This window comes from Mesoplodon mirus (genome assembly GCF_964341445.2).
Source record: "Mesoplodon mirus genome assembly, chromosome: 12".
In the NCBI taxonomy this organism is placed as follows: Eukaryota; Metazoa; Chordata; class Mammalia; order Artiodactyla; family Ziphiidae; genus Mesoplodon; species Mesoplodon mirus.
In genome coordinates, this window is record NC_138988.1 from 52,301,786 (window position 1) to 52,321,982 (window position 20,197).

The 20,197-nt window shown below is 48.8% G+C and overlaps 1 protein-coding gene across 2 annotated transcripts in view; it reads left to right on the plus strand.

Moving 5' to 3' along the window:
- GLB1 (galactosidase beta 1) overlaps positions 1 to 13,265 on the plus strand; it is a 92,690-nt gene extending 79,425 nt beyond the window's left edge. For both annotated transcript variants that reach the window (XM_082637546.1, XM_082637545.1), the window contains one exon: positions 12,693 to 13,265. In XM_082637546.1, the coding sequence (XP_082493672.1) occupies positions 12,693 to 12,935 (243 nt within the window). In that variant the 3' untranslated portion in view covers positions 12,936 to 13,265. The remainder of the gene's footprint in view (positions 1 to 12,692) is intronic.
- The last annotated feature ends 6,932 nt before the right edge of the window (positions 13,266 to 20,197 follow it).

The window sequence follows — 20,197 nt, forward strand, 5'->3', positions numbered from 1 at the left end:
AATATTCATAGTAGCATTATCAAAATAACCAAGAATTGGAAATAATTCAAAATGTCCATCAACTGATGAATGGATAAATAAACTGTGCAATATCCGTACAATGGAATGGTATTCCACAGTAACAAGGAGCAGACTACTGATACAGGCTACAACATGGATGAATCTGAAAAACATTATGCTAAGTAAAAGAAGCCAGTCATAGAAGGCCACATATTGTATGATCCCATTTGCATGAATCGTTCAGGAAAGGCAAATCTGTAGAGACGGAAAGTAAGTGAATGGTCACCTAGGACTGAGGGTGGGAATAGAGAATGACTGCAAATGGTATGGGATTTCTTTTGGGGGTGATGGAAATGTCCCAAAATTAAATTGTGGTGATGGTTGCAAAATCTTCTTAAGTTTATTGAGACTTGGTTTATGGCCCAAGCATATTGTATTTCTTGATGAATATACCTCCGGAATTTTAAGCTCTACCATCCTCTCTCTGGCCACATATTTCTATCCCTCAAACTCTCATGCCTCCCAAGCCTACTCTTGGATCTTATGGATGACCTGAAGCTCCACCATTAAGGCCGCAGTTCTTCCCTATCCTGCCTAGACATCACCACCATTTTTTTAAGGGCCATCAATGCACTGACCCCCTTGCCTTTCCACTCTGTCTCCTTGATCATCCTCCACCGGGAGTGGGTCCACCATTGGCCTCCGCTGGTTCACCAGTAACTGAGCAGCCCTGGGGGAGCCACTCTGGCACATTTGTCAGGGCCACGTTCCCCTCACTGTCTCCAAACTCTGAAGGTGCCAAGTTGCCCAGCAGTCCTGGGCCTCTCTCTTCCCTGTCCCCAGATGGCCTTTATGACCCTCATCATCCCCCTTAAACCACCTTCCTCTTCCCCATCCCCTCCGCTGAGGACTCACCCTCCTTGACACTCTCAGGTGGAGCTCCTTTGTTCCTCAGCTTCCTGTCAGACTTACCTCTCTGCCTCCACCCTCGCTTCTTGCCCAGTGGCCTCTAGGAGGAAGTCTAAGCTCCAAATCCCCCTCCCACCACTTTCCTCCAGGCCGAGATCCTGTTCTCTTTCTCCTCCTGCATTTTGTCAGCCTTTCTGTCTTCTCTGCCAACTCCCGTGTTGCAGCCCAGAAGCAATATCCAGGGCCTCTGCGACCCAGAAACAAAACAAAGCCCTCCCCGGATCTTCCCACTGGAGCACAAGCAGGCTCGTTCTTGTTCTCTTGCTCCCTGCCCACCCCCGGTCCTTCCCCCCTTTTCCTCTTGGTGTCCTCTGTTCACGCTTTTTCATTCCCTCCCTCTGCCCACCAGGTCTTCACGACATCAGGACTGGCATTAACTCCTCTCTGAAACCTTCCTAGACCCTTAGTCCCCCTTGATCCACCTCGTGCCCCGCCTGGACTCAGCTCCGTGATGCTTCATCACTCAGGCTGGCACCCTGGTTTCACCCACTGAGTCATAAGTTTCACGAGGGGCATTTCTTTAAGTGCCCAGTTTATTCTGTGTCCTCCCTGGGCCTGGCTGCTCTGTAACTGCTTTCAGGTGGAAAGGGGGAATTGCCTGTGTTGCTGGGTCCCTTGAAAGAAAGCACGTGAGAGGAGTGTAGGCCCTTGGGCGGTCCTGTTGGTGAAGAGGGGCTTGGCTGGTGCTCTGGGTACAGGGCCAAGGCCAATGAGAAGACCCAACACAAACCATTGCTCACCAGGTGGTGTCAGTTTAGTGCCTTAAGAGAAACAACCTTCAGGAGATGCAAAGTAGAAAGAGAACATTATCTGTCACAGGGGTTATGAACAGGGCTAGGGGGCTCAGATGGAGCTTGAAACACACCTGAAGGATGAATGGTCCTTCATCGGAATCGGAGGCTTTGTCAAGGAGGGAATTTCAGGTGAAAGAATAGTAGATGCAAAAATGAAGAAATGGAGAAGCATAGGATGTTTTTGAGGTCAAGGGGTTTTGCCTTGGCCAGGTAATAGAAGTGTCACACCCAGGAGTTACTGACTCAGGAGTTTTGCTCAGCACTTAAGAGACACTATCTTCCTAATCATCAAAGGAGGCCCCTGTGGTAGGATATCCTGATAGTGTCTCCAGTTTGCAGATGAGCAGGTAGAGGCTCAGAGACCTCAATATCATGTGTGAGGTACAGACATGGTGGTGGAAAGGCTCCCCAGCCCCAGGTCTGTCTGACTTGAAGGCCCACACGAAAAGGCAGGCAGCATGTATGGGGCCTCGAGGGCCAGCTGGGAGATTGTGCTAATTATCCAGGCAGAAGCTCTTTACTTACTTAGTCAGCCTGATGGATTTTCTGCACCGTCATGCTTGAAAAGCACGTGTACACACAATATTTATGAATGTGTCAAGGGGTTTGGAACCCCAGAAGCCCAACTAATTTATATGTCGGATCAAAAATGAGTACACAAATGTTCACAGCAGTAGTATCCAAAATCAACCAAAAGGTCGAAAAACCCAAATGCCCATCAGCTAATGAATGCATAAACAAAATCTGGTCTACTCACATAATGGAAGATTATTTGGCAATAAAAATAAATGAAAACAAATAAATAAATAAGTAAAGTACTCATCCATGTTACAACATGGATGAGCCTTGAAAACATGTTCAGTGAAAGAAGCTAGTCACAAACCATACATACAGTATGATTGCATGTATATGAAATGTCCAGAACAGGGACTTTCCTGGCGGTTCAGTGGTTAGGACTCCACGCTTCCACTGCAGGGGGCACGGGTTCCATCCCTGGTCGCAGAACTAAGACCCCGCATGCCGCACAACACAGCCAAAAAAAAAAAAGAAATGTCCAGAACAGGCAGATCTCTAGATATGGGAAGATCAGTGGTTGCCTAGAGCAGGGAGAAGGGAATATTGGGGGGAGATGGGGAGTAAATACTAAAGAGTTCAGGGTTTCTCTTCAGAGTGATAGTTGGGTAGCTCTGTAGTAAACTAATAACCACTGAATTGTACACTTGAAATGAGGGAATTGTATGATATGTGAATTATAACTCAATAAAGCTTCACACACACACCTGCAAAAAGACCCATCCACAGGCTTTGTGGACCTGGGTTGCACGGGTCTGAAGGTCAGAGGACATACGTGTATCATACATAGGACAGAGCATGTGTGTTTTCTGTTATTTTCCAGCGAGCATGGTCCCAGTTGCCAAGGACAGTCCCGGGCCAGCTCCTGAGGTTCTGAATGATGAGCAGATGCAGAACAGACAGATCCCACTCCCAACAGGGCATGGAGTTCTGACTTTGGGAGAATGAGCACTTTGGCAGATCTGGGGGTGCGTTGGGGATGGACTGCCTGAAGCCTGGGCCGTTTCCAAGACTCTGCCTCCAGGCACTAACCCCGCTCCATCCACCTCCAGCAGGGAGGCCCTGTCAGGCCCCTGTCCCAGCCTCTTGACTTATGCTATTCACTTGCTGTAGAGAAACTACCTTGATGGAGTGAATGATAAGGGTGATTCAGGAGATTAAAAAAATCACTTCTGATTACTCAGCCTTACTTAAGTCAGATGTGGCTTTCTGGTTAAATGCCCGAATGTCAACTGGGATTTCAGTGGGAAGCGGTCAGGCATGTTTTGCTCCATCCCAGAGACACAGGCCAGCGCTTTGTCCGCACAGAACTCGCATCTGATGCAAACTCCCCGCAGTACACACTGTTCTCCAGTGCTCCAGCTGGGTCAGATGTGCCAGACCTTAAATGTCATGCTCTGCCGCTGCAGTGACGTGTGTGCTGTTTATCTCTCCTTCAGATGCGTGTGGATAATCTCACATGAACATCCTGTGTAGCCTTCCTGCATTTTTCTACCACTCGCAGTACATCTGGGTGCCTAGCAAAGCCTGGCAGTGAGAGGGGTGGGATAACTTCCCGCTTTTCCTCTACCAGAATTAAGCTTTGAATGTTGAGAATCAACATAGAATACGGACAAAAAGCAATTTTATTCTTTAAAGGCAAACATTCCCTCTTTGAAGATGTAAAAAAATCATGAAGTAAAAGAATTTATAACAAAGAGCTGACAGAAATCCCTTCTATGTTGAGACTGTTTTTGCAGCTTACCTTTGAAATTTACAGCTCTCTAATCAATTGGTCTTTCTGGTGACCAGTCCTATCCAGAAGCCTGGTCACCAGAAGGATGATGTGATTAGAGGGTTGGAACTTTCAGCCCCACCCCCAATCTCTAAAGCCAACGTTGGGGACTGGAGATGGAATTCTATAAAAACTCTAGAACAACAAGATTCGGGGAGCTTCTGGGTTGGTGAAAACTTTCAAGTGCTGGGTGGTACACCTGGGTGGGAGGTACACCTGGAGAGGGCTGGGAGCTCAGCCACCCTCCTACCTTGCCCTATGAATCTTTTCCATCTGGCCATTCCTGAGTTGTAGCCTTTATAATAAGCCCATAAATATCAGTAAAATGTTTTTCTGTGTTCTCTGAGCCATTCTAGCAAACTATTGAACCTGGGGAGGGATGCGTGGGAAACCCCAGCTTACAGCTGGTTGTTCAGAAGCAGGATTCCAGAGTTTGGAGCCTACACAACTGGAGGGCTGGAGCTGTCAGCCTCTGAGAGGGGTGACTGAGCAGCACAGGTGGGGACCAGAGGCCCTGTGTTGAGCATGTTCAGTCTCAAGTACTTCCTGTTCATCCACGAGGAGCTGTCTGCTCTTGGCCACCAAAGCCTGCAACACAGCAAAAAAGGAAAGCTGCACTCAGTACAATGGAATATTGTCATCTCTGTTTCCAGACCTGATGGCCATACTCTAGAAGGCCTGTCAGTCCTGAGTCTATACGGATAATCTGTACAAATGGGGAGGTGGGCTACAATGTAAGTTAAAGGTGTGCTTTTGGTGCCTGTCCCAGGTTTGGGGCTGTTAGGAAAAGGACCCAACCTGTAGAACTGACTCCCGAGTGGAGGACGATGGGGAGGAACTCTGCTCCCACACTCCTCGGAAACTGTCCCCGCCGAGGCCACCGACACCCACATAGTGACACCCCAGACATTTCTCACTTAATGTCTTGGCAAGTAACGTCTGACATAGGTAACCACTCCCTCCCTTGAAGCTATCCTGACGTCTGTGACTAAACTTCTGGTTTCCCTCCCCGTCTTCATTCCTCCTCAGGCTTCTCTTTCTGTGTCTGTGTTTCAGTTCTCAGGACTTGATCCTGGGCCCTCTTCTTTTTTATTTATTTATTTTTTTGGCGGTACGCGGGCCTCTCACTGCTGTGGCCTCTCCCGTTGCGGAGCACAGGCTCCGGACGCGCAGGCTCAGCAGTCATGGCTCACAGGCCCAGCCGCTCCGCGGCATGTGGGATCCTCCCGGACCAGGGCACGAACCTGTGTCCCCTGCATCAGCAGGTGGACTCTCAACCACTGCACCACCAGGGAAGCCCCTGGGCCCTCTTCTTACATTTTCGTGGGAGGTCATCCTCACAGATGTGCTGGTAATACCCAAATTTTCAGCTCCAACTCACCACTTTTGAGGACCGGGAACACCACATCCAAGCACCTGGGGGGACCAGCTACCAGAGGCCTCAGAGGCACCTCCCACCCGATACATATAAGACAGACCCTTCCTCCTCATTCCCCTGAAACCTACTCTTCTGCAGGAGAAGTGGTCCAAGGACAAGGAAGGAAGCTGGACTTTAGCGCAGCAGTTGCGGCGGGGGGGGATGGAGAAGGGGCCCAGCTGTGGGAAATAATACCAGCAGCCTCATCATGGAGCACTCCCTGCACACCAGCCGCTGTGCTGAGTGCTTACCTGTGTCCTCTCACTATCATTTCAAAACAACCCTGAGAGAGGCACGGACACGACAGAGGTAGCCCTAACGGGATTTGGTGACTATTTAGTGAAAGAGGAACTGACTAGTAGAGGATGATCCTACTCTTGTTAAATCGGGTTCAATGACATCATTTACTTTACTAAAAAGCAGAATGCTACTGTACCTTGAGGCCATGGAGATGTGTATCAGTTAGCTTTTGCTGCTTAACAAACCACCCCAAACTTAGTGGTTTCAAACCAAAACCATTTATTTAGGTCCTGATTTGGAGTGTTGGCAGACTGGGTGGTGGTTCTTCTGCTGGTCTCAGATGGGCAGGGCCTTCTAGTCAGCGAGGAGGCCCTCCTCCTGGGGGCTGGCTGGCTGTCTGCTGAGGCCACAGAGATTGGTCCACATCTCTCTCATCATCCACCAAGCCAGCCCTGGCTTGTTCATATGGTGACTGGCAGGGTTCAAAGAAAGAAGGCAGATGTGCAACATTTCTTAAGACCCAAGTCAGAATTCACATGTCACTTCTTCCATGTTCTTTGCCCAAAACAAGTCACTAGGCCAGCCCCATCCAAGGGATAGAGAAACAGATTCTACCTCCTGATAGGGGAAGCTGCACAGAATTGTGGCTATTTCTGCAGTCTGCCATAAAGTCTTAGCACTGTTTGACCCTACTTTCATTCTGAATTTGATATGTTTTTTCAACTTTTTTTGGCCTGATTTACAGTTATTCTTACCCCCGACAAAATCTACTATTTCCACCTCATTCGTTGTTTCTAGTCACAAGTCCTTTGAACTTGGAAACTACATAATCAGACTCCTTTGCATAAATATATATTAATTTAGTAACAAAACTTGTAAGAATTGTGTGTAAACAGGAGTAAATAGGCCCTGAGTGAAGGAGGTCTCCTACAAATTTTAGTGCATGGACTTTGTAACAAATAGTATATGGCTGCCTGGAGGTGGTTTTCACTCACCAGTTCCTAGCCTCATTTCAGGCACGTGAGAACGCGTGATGACTGTCGTTAGGTGAGATGCTCCGTAAAAAGATCAAGCAATGGTGGCACTCTGGGGGAGTTGAGAAGGAAGGAATTTATCTCTGGGGTGTGCTGAGAGGAGGAAGTGACTCATCTTTTAGGCTAATATTCTATGTTTTCATGGCTTCGATTCTATCTGGGTCTGTCCCAAAATACAGAGAAAGCATAAAGTTCTTTAACATTTTTACTCTTAAGACCAAGGAGGAAGCAAAGGATTTGCATTAGCTACAGACCCCTTGGGGTCTGAAGGAAGGGGTGATTTTGTTTTTCCCCTGTGTACTTCATGGAGGTTTATTTAATGTCTTATCTCTCACTATTTTACCCTTGTTTTTCCTTTTTTTTTTTTCCTCCCAAGTTAGCACCATAAATACTCATGAATTGTGTGTGGCGAGAGCCTTCTAACCTTGAGAAATGAAACTTTGTCTTTTCCACGTTAAGTCCTCCAAGTGTCTAAATGTCTTTTTCCAGAGTAGGACAGAGTCGACATTCAACCCAGGTTTGGTGTTGTTAAAGGAACTCCTGACCACATCTGAAAACTTTAAGAAGCTATGACTTAAACCAGGATTGACTCTTTTATTTATTTATTTATTTATTTATTTATGGCTGTGTTGGGTCTTCGTTTCTGTGCGAGGGCTTTCTCTAGTTGCGGCAAGCGGGGGCCATTCTTCATCACAGTGCGCGGGCCTCTCACTGTCATGGCCCGCCGTTGCGGAGCACAGGCTCCAGACGCGCAGGCTCAGTAGCTGTGGCGCACGGGCCTAGTTGCTCCGCGGCATGTGGGATCCTCCCAGACCAGGGCTCGAACCCGCGTCCCCTGCATTGGCAGGCAGATTCTCAACCACTGCGCCACCAGGGAAGCCCCAGGATTGACTCTTTTGCTTTGCGTTCTTATCAGAGGGTTCTATTAATCTAGAGAATTTAAAACAGACAAGCAGACACATGTCTGTCTGACAACACAGAGTAGGTCAGGCACTTCCTATCCTTCATTGGAACTATTACCACCTTGGTGATAATAGCAGAGAGCTGGAGTCAGCCAGGGGTCTAGCCGTGGTCAGAGAAAGTCAGCCTTTGTCATGGAGATATTTCGGCTGGGACAACCACAGGAAGCCCCAGAAGCCACTGGATTCACTCTACAGATGCTCGGCCTCAGTGAGCCTCCCTGTATTAATTAAGAGTATGTCTACTTTTAGGGATTTCCCTGGCGGTCCAGTGGTTAGGACTCCACGCGTCCACTGCAGGGGGCATGGGTTTGATCCCTGGTCGGGGAACTAGGATCCCACAAGCTGCACGGAGCGGCCAAAAGAAAAAAAAAAAAAGAGTGTGTCTACTTCTAGATCACATGTGCCTACTCTCCCCTCCACCAATAATTTCAGCATTACTTTAAAAAGAGAAACAAGAATCAGAGTGTATATGTTTGTTTGTTTGTTTGTTTGTTTTATAAGTTCATTTATTTCATTTATTTCTTTTTGGCTGCGTTGGGTCTTCGTTGCTGTGCGCGGCTTTCTCTAGTTACGCGAGCAGGGGTACACTTCATTGCGGTGCACTGGCTTCTCATTGCAGTGGCTTCTCTTGTTGCGGAGCATGGGCTCTAGGCACGTGGGCTCAGTAGTTGTGGCTCGTGGGCTGTAGAGCGCAGGCTCAGGAATTGTGGCACACGGACTTAGTTGTTCCGGGGCATGTGGGATCTTCCTGGACCAGGGCTCAAACCCGTGTCCTCTACATTGGTAGGTGTATTCTTAACCACTGCGCCACCAGGGAAGTCCCAGAGTGTATATGTTTTTTAAAATAGATTTTTTTTTAAGTTTGACTCTTTTAAAGTGTTAATCAAGGGGGAAAGCAAATATTGCATTGTTCTTCCAGTAAACAGTATTCTCTAAAATTCTTAAGCTGAGAGCAGAGGGGCATGAAGTATCTTTGAGTAGGGCTGAGTCTCTCCCCAGGCAGAATCATCCTCCAGTGTTATTTACTGAGTCAACACTGGTGTATATTGAATGTCTCTCTGCTAGGTGCTGAGAAGCTCTCTGTGAACAAGACGGACTCAGCCTTTTCCTTCATAGAGTCTCTGCTGGAAACAGCTGATAAACCAGTAATGAAACAAATGACCAAAATTTCAAACACTGACAGTAACTAGAAGAAAGAAATTAAAGGGAGAGTGAGTGATGGAATGGAAGGCCCAGAATTGAGGAGGGGATGACATGATCCTTCTCTCCGAGGAGGTGATGATGGGGTGGAGACTCGAGGGATCTGAGGGCTTCAGGTGTGGGGGACAGTCTTGCAGGCGCAGGGGATGCTTGGTGCACAGGTGACCAAGCCTGGCGTGTGGAGTGGGGAAGTGGGGAGCTGGGATCAAGGGTGAGAGGACCAAGGCATGTGCCTGTTGGCCACTAAGGAGATTAGAAGCAGAAGTATGTGAAAATTGTCTTATTTTTATGTGGCTGCTGTGTGGAGCCTGGGATCTAGAGTTAGAGGAAGTCCGGGGGCCAACCTTGGGGGGCAGCTGCAGGAGACTGGGTCAGCACTGCCTGGGACATGCTCTGGAGGACTGGCCATGAGGGTGGAGAGCAGCGGGGACACCGGTCTGATGATGGAGTGACGGCCGTTGGCTGCAACTCAGCTGTGCTGCCCAGCACGGCAGCCACTGACCACATGTGGCTCTTTTATGTTTACGTTTGAATTAATTCAAAGAGAAAAGTCAGTTCCTTACACCAGCCACACCGCAGGTGCTCAGGAGCCACTGTCAGGGCACACAGCTGGCATCGCCAAGCCCTCCATCTCTGCAGACAGTTCTGTTGACCAGCGAGGCCTCGGAGCTGTGTACCATGACCTGTGCTTTCCCAATCCTTCATTCCTCTCTTGGAAGGGCAACCAAACCATCACAGGCTTCATCGAATGTCCATTCTGTTAAGGACTGAGAGTAGAGGGGAAGTCTGTCCTGAAGACTTTCATAGCTTTGGAAAATTAACCAAAACCAAAGACAGTGTAACCCTGGGTTTTGGGAAAGTTGGAGGGAAGGTGCCAGGCAGGATGCCTACATGTTGGAGTCACTTGGACAAGTTAAAAGACAGAGTCCAGGGACTTCCCTGGCAGTCCAGTGATTAAGACTCCACGCTTTCACTGCAGGGGGCACGAAATTGATCCCTGGTCAGGGAACTAAGATCCCGCACGCTGCGGCGCAGCCAATAAAACAGTCCACGTGGGAGCTGAAGGCTTAAAATAGGCCACAGGTGATCATTTGGGGGAGAAAAGAATAACTAGAACAGGGCTTCCCTGGTGGCGCAGTGGTTGAGAGTCCGCCTGCCGATGCAGGGGACATGTGTTCGTGCCCCGGTCCGGGAAGATCCCATATGCCGCGGAGCGGCTGGGTGCGTGAGCCATGGCCGCTGAGCCTGCGCGTCCGGAGCCTGTGCTCCGCAACGGGAGAGGCCACAACACTGAGAGGCCCGCGTACCGCAAAAAAAAAAAAAAAAAAAAAAGAATAACTAGAACAGATCGTGCAAATGAAGGAGAATCAGGAGAAAAATTGTATCACCTTGGATGTGCAACTAGGAGTGACAATTGCGGGTTACATCCGTCGCAGAGTAGTCTGGGAAGTGGGGCCACCACGAGTGTTCGCTAGTGGGAGTTGGACCTTCCAGAAACATGGGGGCAGCTGGAGAAGTGAAAGTTGGAAGAAGGACCAGACCATCAAAGGCAGAAACGCGCATCACCCTCCCGATTTGGTCCAGTCGGCTTCTCTGGGGACTCCCAGGAGCAAGTGGTACCCTGGGAAGCTCACGGGAGGCCTTGGGGCCGTTGTCTGTGCAGTTACTGCACTGTTGGTTGGCAGGGCGGCGTTTAGGAGGACGAGCTGGACCTGGACCAAGGGTGAGCTGAGCCCACAGCTGCCTGGTTCTGTCAGTTCCTCGTTTAACCGTGAAAACCCCCAGCAGTGTCCCGGTTCCCCTTCCACCTTCCGGTGTCAAGCAAGTTGCTCCTTGCTCGGGGAGCGTTCTGCTCCCAGGGCCCCTGCTCGCTGCACCCTGTCTCCTTGCCCGGGCGAGTTACACCCCCTAACCCTGGAGGGAGCCAGGGGAGCCTATTTCCACCCTGAGCTCCCAGGTCCCAATAACCAACAGAGGGGACTCAGGACCCGGTCCCCAGCTTCCAGGTGGACATGCCCGGTGCAGCACGAGGGAGGTGAGGGGTAGCATCTTAGAAGGGACTGACCCTCAGCATGGCCGTGGCTGGGATGCAGTGTGGAGCTCGTGTCGCCCAGGCCAGCCCTTGTGTGCTACTCACTGTCGCACTCCCCCTTGGAGCCCATTGTTCCCCCTCGACCGCAAAAGTCAAGTTCTGCTGTTCTCTAATACTGCGGAAACGGCGCTGCCAGATCTTCAACTGATAAAACCTGGTGAGGCTGTCATTGCGTGTACCTTCAGGATGGATCGAGATAGCATATCCCGTGGTAAAAACAAGAGTAAAATAATTCTGAGAATTGTGAAACTGTCACCCTTTTTCTAAATGACTTATCCCAACAGACAGGTGGCTTTCCATCACTGGCCTCCTTTCGTGGACCTGTGGAGGCCAAGGTCTTTTCACTGTGCTGGTGTGACGGGTGCTACCACGCCATGCTGACCACGGGCCAGGCACTGCTTCCTCCCGCCCTCACTGTCCCCGAGTACCAGAGTGAGTGGGGAGCCACCCAAGGTCACACAGCCAGTAAGTGGCAGGAGTAAGGTTTGAACCCAGGTAGGACGCTGACATTGAGGGGACACCTGGGGTTAACCAGGTGAGAACTGAGTAGTTCTGCAGCTGGGTCAGGGCTGCAGGTGGCAGCCAGGACTGGGCCTCCTCCAGGGTGTCCCTCAATACATGTGGGCCACCGTGGGAGCGATATTTATACTTCTCCCTCCCTCCCTTCCTTCTTCCTTCCTTCCCCCATCCTCTCCCATGTATTCTCTCTCTCCCCACTTGCTCTGTCGTGTGTGTGAGATCTCCCCTCCTTTGCTCTCTTTCTGTGTGACAGAAGGTTCCATCTATTCATCCAGCTGCTAAGTCCCACCTGTGAGCAAGTCCTAGCTGCTGCCTAGAGGCTGTGCAGACACACCTGCACCTGGTCCCTATTCCTGAGGACTTTCTCCTCCCTCTCAGTTTTGTGGTGGAAGCAGCTTCTCCTACTCACGGAAGTCGTCTTTGCAGCTTGTAGGATCCCCTCTGCTTCTTGAAGCAAGTCCCCACCCTCACTCTGATGCTGGTGTGAAAACTGCCAAAACACAGCAGGAACATAAACACCCTCCTGGGCGGCCCCCGTCTCTCCCTCCGCGACCTCCACATCCTTCTAGAGGACCTGTGTATCCCAGGCTGCAGGCCCCGTGCTTATCTCGTGCACAGAGGCAGCGAGGTCACCACCTGCCTGGAGGAGGGGAGAATAAAGAGGGAAAGCTCGTCTCCTTGAGGAGGCAGGGAGGCAGCTGCCTACAGAGGCGCCAGGCAGAGGCTGGTGTGTGCCGACAGGCACCTGACCCCCACCCCGCCCTGGACCCAGGACGAAATCCAGTAACTTGGTGCATCTGCCACAGTGTCATCCAGTGCTGATATATGTGGTGCTGAAGCCAGTCAAAGGGACCAGACACATCTCTTCCTGAAGCAGGGTGGGTACAAGGGGCAGCTTTTGTGGCTTCTCCCACCCAGCCCCTGCCCGACTTGGCTGGACATCTCGGCAGGATGCTGGACCCCACGCTGGCCTGGCCTGGCTCTGGGCCTGGCCTGTGGCAGGAGAGCGCCTTTCTGGGGATACTGCCCGCCTCCCCACCCTGGGCCCCTTGCACCAAGGCTCTCGCACTCCCCAGGGTGGTCAGTGCAGCTGGGTTGATGGTTTTCTCTCTCTCCAGGGTCAGGTGTGGATTAATGGCTTTAACCTTGGCCGCTACTGGCCAGCACGGGGCCCCCAGATGACCTTGTTCGTGCCGCAGCACATCCTGGTGACCTCGGCCCCAAACACCGTCATCGTGCTGGAGCTAGAGCGTGCGCCCTGTGGGGACGGTGGCCCAGAACTGTGCACTGTGGAGTTCGTGGACAGGCCGGTGATCAGTGCAGCCAAGACCCACAGCCATGTCCCTGCAGACCAACACTAAGACTCATGGCTGGACCATGTGTGATGACAAGGACTGTGACCCTTTGGAATTCTAGCCTTGCTCATACCTCACATGCCCCTCGGAAGGTCAGCATTCACTGGAGAGTTTGATTGGAAAATAGATTAGGTGTGTTCTCACCTGAGGTTTCCCTGTAGCCTGGCGGTGCCTGACGCACCCCCGTCTGGCTGCGTGGACATAGGGTGAGGGTGGTAGCCCAGCAGCACACAGAGGCATCTGCAGAGTTGGAATGGAAGCGTTCAAGGTGTTTCCGATTTTTATTTTGTACAAATCATGTAGTCTTTTGATTAAATAAAATTTGTATTCAAATGATCTTACTGTTTTTAATGTTGAGCAGGTATTAAATTATAGGTTCTGATTTAAATCATAACTAGACTTGAGTGGGCTGAATAAGCCACTTCACTAACTTGAGGTTGGTTCAAAGGAGCAGAAAATAGTCTTGTTTTGATCTAGTGGACTATTGCTTTTCTGATCTTTATTTGACTTCCTTTTGAATCTCTGTGATATCTACTAGGTGAGCCTTTAAACACAACTCCAAATAATTATGCAAAGGATTGACAGTTGGAGAGCGTAGATAGGATGGTGCATCTGTACAGTAGGAGACCCCAGAGCCACTAAAATGGTGATGCAGATCATGGTAAGTGGTGTTAAAAAAGCAGGCTGCCTTAAGTTGGATCCCATTTTGTGTGTTTAGACATAAGAGCTGCATGTATGCACACATTCAGCCCAGGCCTGTTCAACGTCAGTAGACACGTGAACACATGTGGACATGCAGAGACCAGGCGTTGTGTGAGATGCATGTCCTGCCCGGGGCATCCTGCTCTCAGACGTTGGGCACTGTCCTCCACCACACCCAGTTCTGAGCATACTGTATATTTAATCCACTTGTCCCCCACAAGGACTCAGAGGAACGTATTGTCCTCTTCCCCAATTTACCAGGGCACATGTCTACAAGTGGTAGAGATACGGTTTGAACCCCGGTTGTCTGGCTCTGGTGTCTAGACACACACTGCATTCGTTGTGTATCGACACATGCTCATGTTCCCACAGGAGAGGACCACAGCAACATAAATAGAATTGTCAGTATGAGCATATCTGGGTGGTGGGTGTTTGAGAGATTGTTTACTTTTTCTTTTTTGCTTACCTGTATTTTAAATCCTGTACAGAGAAGATGTACATTTTTTTAAGGGAGGAAGAAAGGAAAAATTTCTGATGCTGATCTACAACATCTTTTACGGGAGTGTGTTTTTCTCTGTCTCCTAGACATCAGTGATGACTGTCTGGGATTCAACAGGGAGTTTGGAAACTCTGGTTGAGCCACTGCAGGAGGCAAGTGTGAGTTGAGACAGACCAGAACTTAACTCAGGACTGTCTTCCATAGCATCTTCTGCTGGATGTCCTGCATCCTTTGGATATTGGGCAGACCACAGGGTGAGGGGGTTGCTACCTGCACACGCAGCCTCACTGCATCACTCTTTCTTCCACTACTAAGTTACTGAAAACTTAGAAAACGATTCTCAAGAACTGTGCCCAATGACACGTTTTGGGAAGATGTGAGACCATTCCTTTTAAAGCCTTACATACATTGGTACATTGCACGTCCCCTTCCCAGAGATTCTCTGTCGTGGAGTCTCCAGAGGCTCAGGCAGTGGAGTGAAACCACCGCGTCAGGGTGTACATTTCCCTTCCATCCTCTCATCCGATATTCAGAACTTCACCCTACGATAGGCAGCGGTAAACCCGCTTCACAGATGAAAACATTTAAACGTCAGCGAGAGCTGGAGTTGGATTCCAATCTGGTCTATCTCTGTGCAAAGCCAGAGTGTTTTGTCTGGTTCATGTGAGGGAATCTTTTAGGGTTCTCACCCTTGTCCAGGATGACATGTTCTGGAAAACAGAATCTTAATACACAAATGGTACCACCCTGGACGCTACCCAAACCTCTCCAACTCTCTGTACTGCCTCTCAGGGGCATACATTTCATCTTCTATAATGTTGTTCTTAAAATACAATGCCCCTTCCATCATTCCTGATTTCTTAACTCTGTGGAAGGGTGCTACCTCTGAAAATAATAAGGGCAGCACCTTTATTGCCTGCTATGTAAACCTTTTATATTAAATTTATCTGAAGCTGGTTTTATTTATTTATTTATTTATTTATTTTCTGTACGCAGGCCTCTCACTGTTGTGGCCCCTCCCGTTGCGGAGCACAGGCTCCGGATGCGCCGGCTCAGTGGCCATGACTCACGGGCCCAGCCGCTCTGCGGCATGTGGGATCTTCCCGGACCGGGACACGAACCCGTGTCCCCTGCATCGGCAGGCAGACTCTCAACCACTGCGCCACCAGGGAAGCCCTTAAGCTGGTTTTAATATGTCAAAGCTTTCTGAGCAGGCCTGAGCTAACCCAACCATAACACTGACGTTCCTGGAACATTACCATATTTTCAGCCATCCTTGTAAACATCGTGGCCTTTTCCTTGGTACCCTTGGCTTAGATGTTCCCCAGATTTACACAACCTGCAGGACCTCTTGTTTTGAACAGAGTTATTGAAGTGTGATTTACATACCATAAAATTCACTCAGTTTGATGAGTTTTACTAAACTTATACGGGTGTAAACCACCATCACAATCCAGTTTTAGAACACTTCTCTCACCCCAGAAGGTTCTCTAGTGCAGAAGATCTTCATTTGCACCCTACTCCAGGGAACCACGAATCTGTTTTCCATCACTGTAATTTTGCCTTTTGTCAGAATTTCATGGAACTGGGATCACAATATGAAGTCTTCCGCGCCTGACTTCTTTCACTTAGCATAATGTGTTTGAGGTTCGCCCGTGTTGTAGCGTGATCAGAAATTTCTTCCTTTTTTCTGCTGAGGAGCATTCCATGTATGGACATCCATTTGTCAGTTATGGGCATTTGGATTGTTTCTAGTTCGGGGCTCTTATGAATAATGCTGATCTGAACATCCATGCACAATTCTTCATGTGGTCAACTGTTTTCCTTTCCCTTGGGTAGGCACCTAGGAGTAGAATTGTTTAGTCACATGATAAATGTATGTCCCATTTTTTAAGAAACTGCTAAACAATTTCAGAAGACCTTGTCTGAGGCAAGGAAGGGATGAAGTAGGGACAGAGTCGCCCTGGGTGGAGCCCTGCGGCACTGGAGTCCGTGCCCGCTGTCTCTTTACCCTGCTCTGTGTCAGGCTACTCAGTGTCTCTCTCTTTTTGTCTGTCAGTCAGTCCATTGTTATTTCTCAGCAAATCCAGTTTATTCAGAATGAAATTGTTTCGTGTTCATCCAAGTTTGGGTTTTTTTCATTGTTTCCCCAACAAGCGATAGGTCTTCTGTCAGATGACACACATAGGAAGGAAATGATCTTGTGTGGTCTTTGTTTCTTGCCTTATGAGCATAAAAAAAAAAAAAGTCATTTCCTGAAATCACTTTTTCAGTCAGTGCTCTGAGGGAGTCTGTCTGGTCTGTGGCAGAAGAGACGGCTCGGGTGGCCTAGTAGCTCGTGGGCTGTGAGGAAAGTCCAGTCGGTGTCCAGATACTTGGGCTGAGGCAGTTCTGGGTTAAGCCCAGCCTCTGCTCTTGGTCTGACTGAGCACGTTCCCAGGTTGTCCCCTGCCCTTCAGCCTTCGGGTCCTGAGGTTTGCTAACTAGACACCCTGCAGCCCTCTGTTGTCTATAAAAGCCCAGGGAAGATTCTTAACTGATTCCTCAGCAGACAGCTGCTCTGTACCCCCAGGGGTTTTCCACATGTGAGGAACCCCCCAGGAGCCCAGGCCTCTGAGCCCTCAGGCCGGCAGCACTGTCCCACCCCACCCCTGCCCCGGTGAAACAGGACAGGCTGGGGACAGAAACGCAGGTGCGTGTGCCCACGCCATCACTCACCATCGACAAGGTCTCAAGGAAGTGATTCGCTTATTAAGCCCCCATATCCTCACCTCCTAAGTGGGGTCCCCACTTGTGGAGTTTTTACGTCAAAGGCAATAATCATAGAAGCGCCTCATAGGGCACTTGCCATGGAGCAGGGGCTTCCTGAAGGCTAATTGCATTCTTTCCCATCACATTCCTCCACAGAAGCAGGTAACCGATCATCTGGAAACCTGAGGGACGCACAGGGAAGAAAAGCCACCATGAGACACCATCCTTTCCCTGGAGCTCCTTGTGTTCAGTTCAACAACTTGGCTCTTCTGACCGGGTGCCATGCTTGGCTGAAAGACGCAAAGCCAAGGAGACAGTCTAGTATCAAACATGGACCCAGACCAGAAAACAGGGGGGAGGCTCCATAGAAAGGGTGAAGGTGCTCCATCCGTCAGGACCCTCCAGCACTAGCCTGGCCTTGCTGGGAGCAGCCTGTGCCCTACAGAAAACACTTGAAATCCAGCATGGACTTCAGAAACCTCAGTGTAGGCCTTCCTTAAGGCCTCTGTTCACCTGTTCTCAAAACGTAAGCAACTTTCTGGTGCCAACACCTTGAATTCCTAATCTGAAGGGCATTTCCCATCACTGCATGCCGCGCTGGTCATGGCCTGTTGCTACACATCAAACTGCTTCAATACATTTGCATAAGTGGCATAAAAAACTATTTTGTGATGTACATGATTCCGTGGATCAGGAATTGGGACAGGCACAACAGGATGGTTTGTCTCTTCCATGACATCTGCGACCTCTGCTGGGTCCTGGAATCCTCTGGAGGCTCCTTCACTCCAGACGGCATTTGGGCTGGGATGTCTGAAGGCTGAGCTCAGCTAGGATTGTCAACCAAAGCTTCCATACATGGCCTTCTCTATGCCTTCAGTAGCCAGGTTCCAAGAGGGCGTGTTCCCGGAGGGAATTCTAGAGCGTCCTTTTTGTGGATTTACGTCCATCCCAGTAAAGTCTGAGAAGCCGGTGAACATGAACTGAATCCCTTCACCCTTGGTCCGAGGTCCCGTTGGCAGAGCACCGTGCTGGCTCCAGAGTGGGTACGTTTAGCCTGTGTTAATGAGTTGGATTCTTTTGTCTCTTTTGCAGATTACTGGCCTTTAGGGGTCCTACCAGGTATTAACGAAAGGGGAATTGTGACTCTGAACATAGACTAGAAATCCACTGTATGACCCTCCACCGGCAAGAGTATATGGCAGGGTGAGGTGATGGGAGTGTTTACTGCACTTAAAGTCTGGTTTCCTTCTTTGTTATCTTTGGATTTAGATTTCTGAGCAAGATGTGCACTCTGTCCAATTTACTTCCCCTTGGCTTTAATTTTTACTAAGCAATGGGATTTTTATCTAGGTAAATCGGGCCGTTCTGGATCACCTCTCCTCTTTTCCATGGCCTTTGAGGTCATGAAGTGTCCCAAAAAGTGTCAGTGAGGACTCCCCGGGGGCTCAGGTCCTTTCCCTTTTAGGGTGGGTGTGCTCTTCACCTTTAACTATGAGTGGAGTGTTTTCATTTATACAATAAATGTTCATTCAGTACTTACTCTGAACCTCATGCTACTGAGTAGGACTTATTTCTTGCCCCTCAAGGAGCACACAGATGTGTGAATGGACGATGCAGTGTTTTTGGGGAAGACAATTCGAAGGACAAGACCAGCGTGCTGTGAACATTCCGGATTTAGTCCTGGACCTGTTGCAGAGCTGGGATTGGTCAGGGTAAGCCTCCTGGAGTGGAGCCATGTGGAGAATAAGAGAAGGAGAAAGGAATAGAAATGAAGAGAACAGAAGGTACTTCAGGAAGGAAGCAGCAACTACAAAGATCCAACGTCTAGACAGACAATAGAGAATTCCAGAAATATTCAGACCCCAACCAATCTTACTTAACAAGCACCCTTACTTCTCGCTAGCTCCAATTCTAATTCTCGATAAACAACTCTCGTAACTGACAGTAACCTTGTGGGTTTTGCCTTTATCAGCCTCCCCCATTTTGTAGTCCAGCGGAACAAATTCAGGTGCTTCTTGAGTCTGTGTCTCCCAGGATACAGTCCTAACAACCCCCGAATAAACACTTTTTTATTTCAATCGGGTCTCAGTTTCTAAAAATTTTGGTTAAAACTCTTGTTTCATAGTCCAGTGAATTCTTCTGTTGCAGGAGTCTGCAATACAAGAACTTATTTTCCTCCTCAACTCTTGAAACTTAGATAATTTGTTTTCTTTCTTTCTTCTTTCTTTTCTTGATTGCTGTTATTATGGAAAATGGTAGGGGAGAATTTTTCTTTTCGACTCATACTTGAAGAAAACATGTCCCACACAATCCCTCCATCTGCATCATGTCTCGTAAAATCTCTCTATCTTCACACTAAATGTGCTAAGAATCTCATCTGTCTCTTTGGGACAGATGCCCACCTCCAAAAAGAACCTTTTGTTTTTCGTGCTAACTATGGACATTAAGGCAATTATCTCACCCAAAGGTTTTTGAGATAATGGGCGATTTCCTGTTTTGTTGACACTTGCTGTTAATACTGTACTCTCCCATCACCTTAACTGCCATATGTGGTCATCATGGAGCTTCTGCAGAGTAGTCTTATGCTCATGAAGCAATAGCCAATGATAATAACAATCACAAAAGAAGAGGAACTTCCATCGTTTAATTAGGCAAAGGACACATAAGTAAATAGCCTGGGCACTGTGTCAGAAATTCAGACTTGGGGATTAGGACCAGGTCGGCAAACATTCTGTGAGCCTTGGGGACAGACGAGGAAATGGAAGAGCTAAGTTGCCCTGATAATTATTAGTGGAGGGACTGTTAATCCTTGCTCAGGTTACATCTCCTTCTGTGGGACTTAGCTCATAATATTGTTGTTATTTGTTTACCGCTGACCTGAGAGCCTTCATGACAAGTACCATGTGATTTTCATTCTTGTATCCTTGGTACCCAGTACAGCACATCTAGCCCTCAATCAATGCTTCCTGGATGAAAAAATACTTCTGCGTCTACATTCACAGACTGGGAGTGGGTCCATGTGTTTTCAGTGTTCCTTTACCTGTGTCGAACACAGATGCTAGCTGAGGTGTCCTCTTTAAAAAATTTAGATGAGATTTGTCTTTAAAACCTTCCCAAGATTTCGGTGAACCCCAGGAGAGCTTCCTTTCTCATGGTTTCCTCTGGCTACACATTGTGGTTCCACTGAATTAGTTCAATTCATGAACGAGCTCATCATCCCACACAGTCTTTTGCAGTATCTTGACTCAAATGTGGAACTGAGTCCCTTGAGTTTCACCAAAACCTCACCCACATTGGGCCTTTCATCTTTAGAACT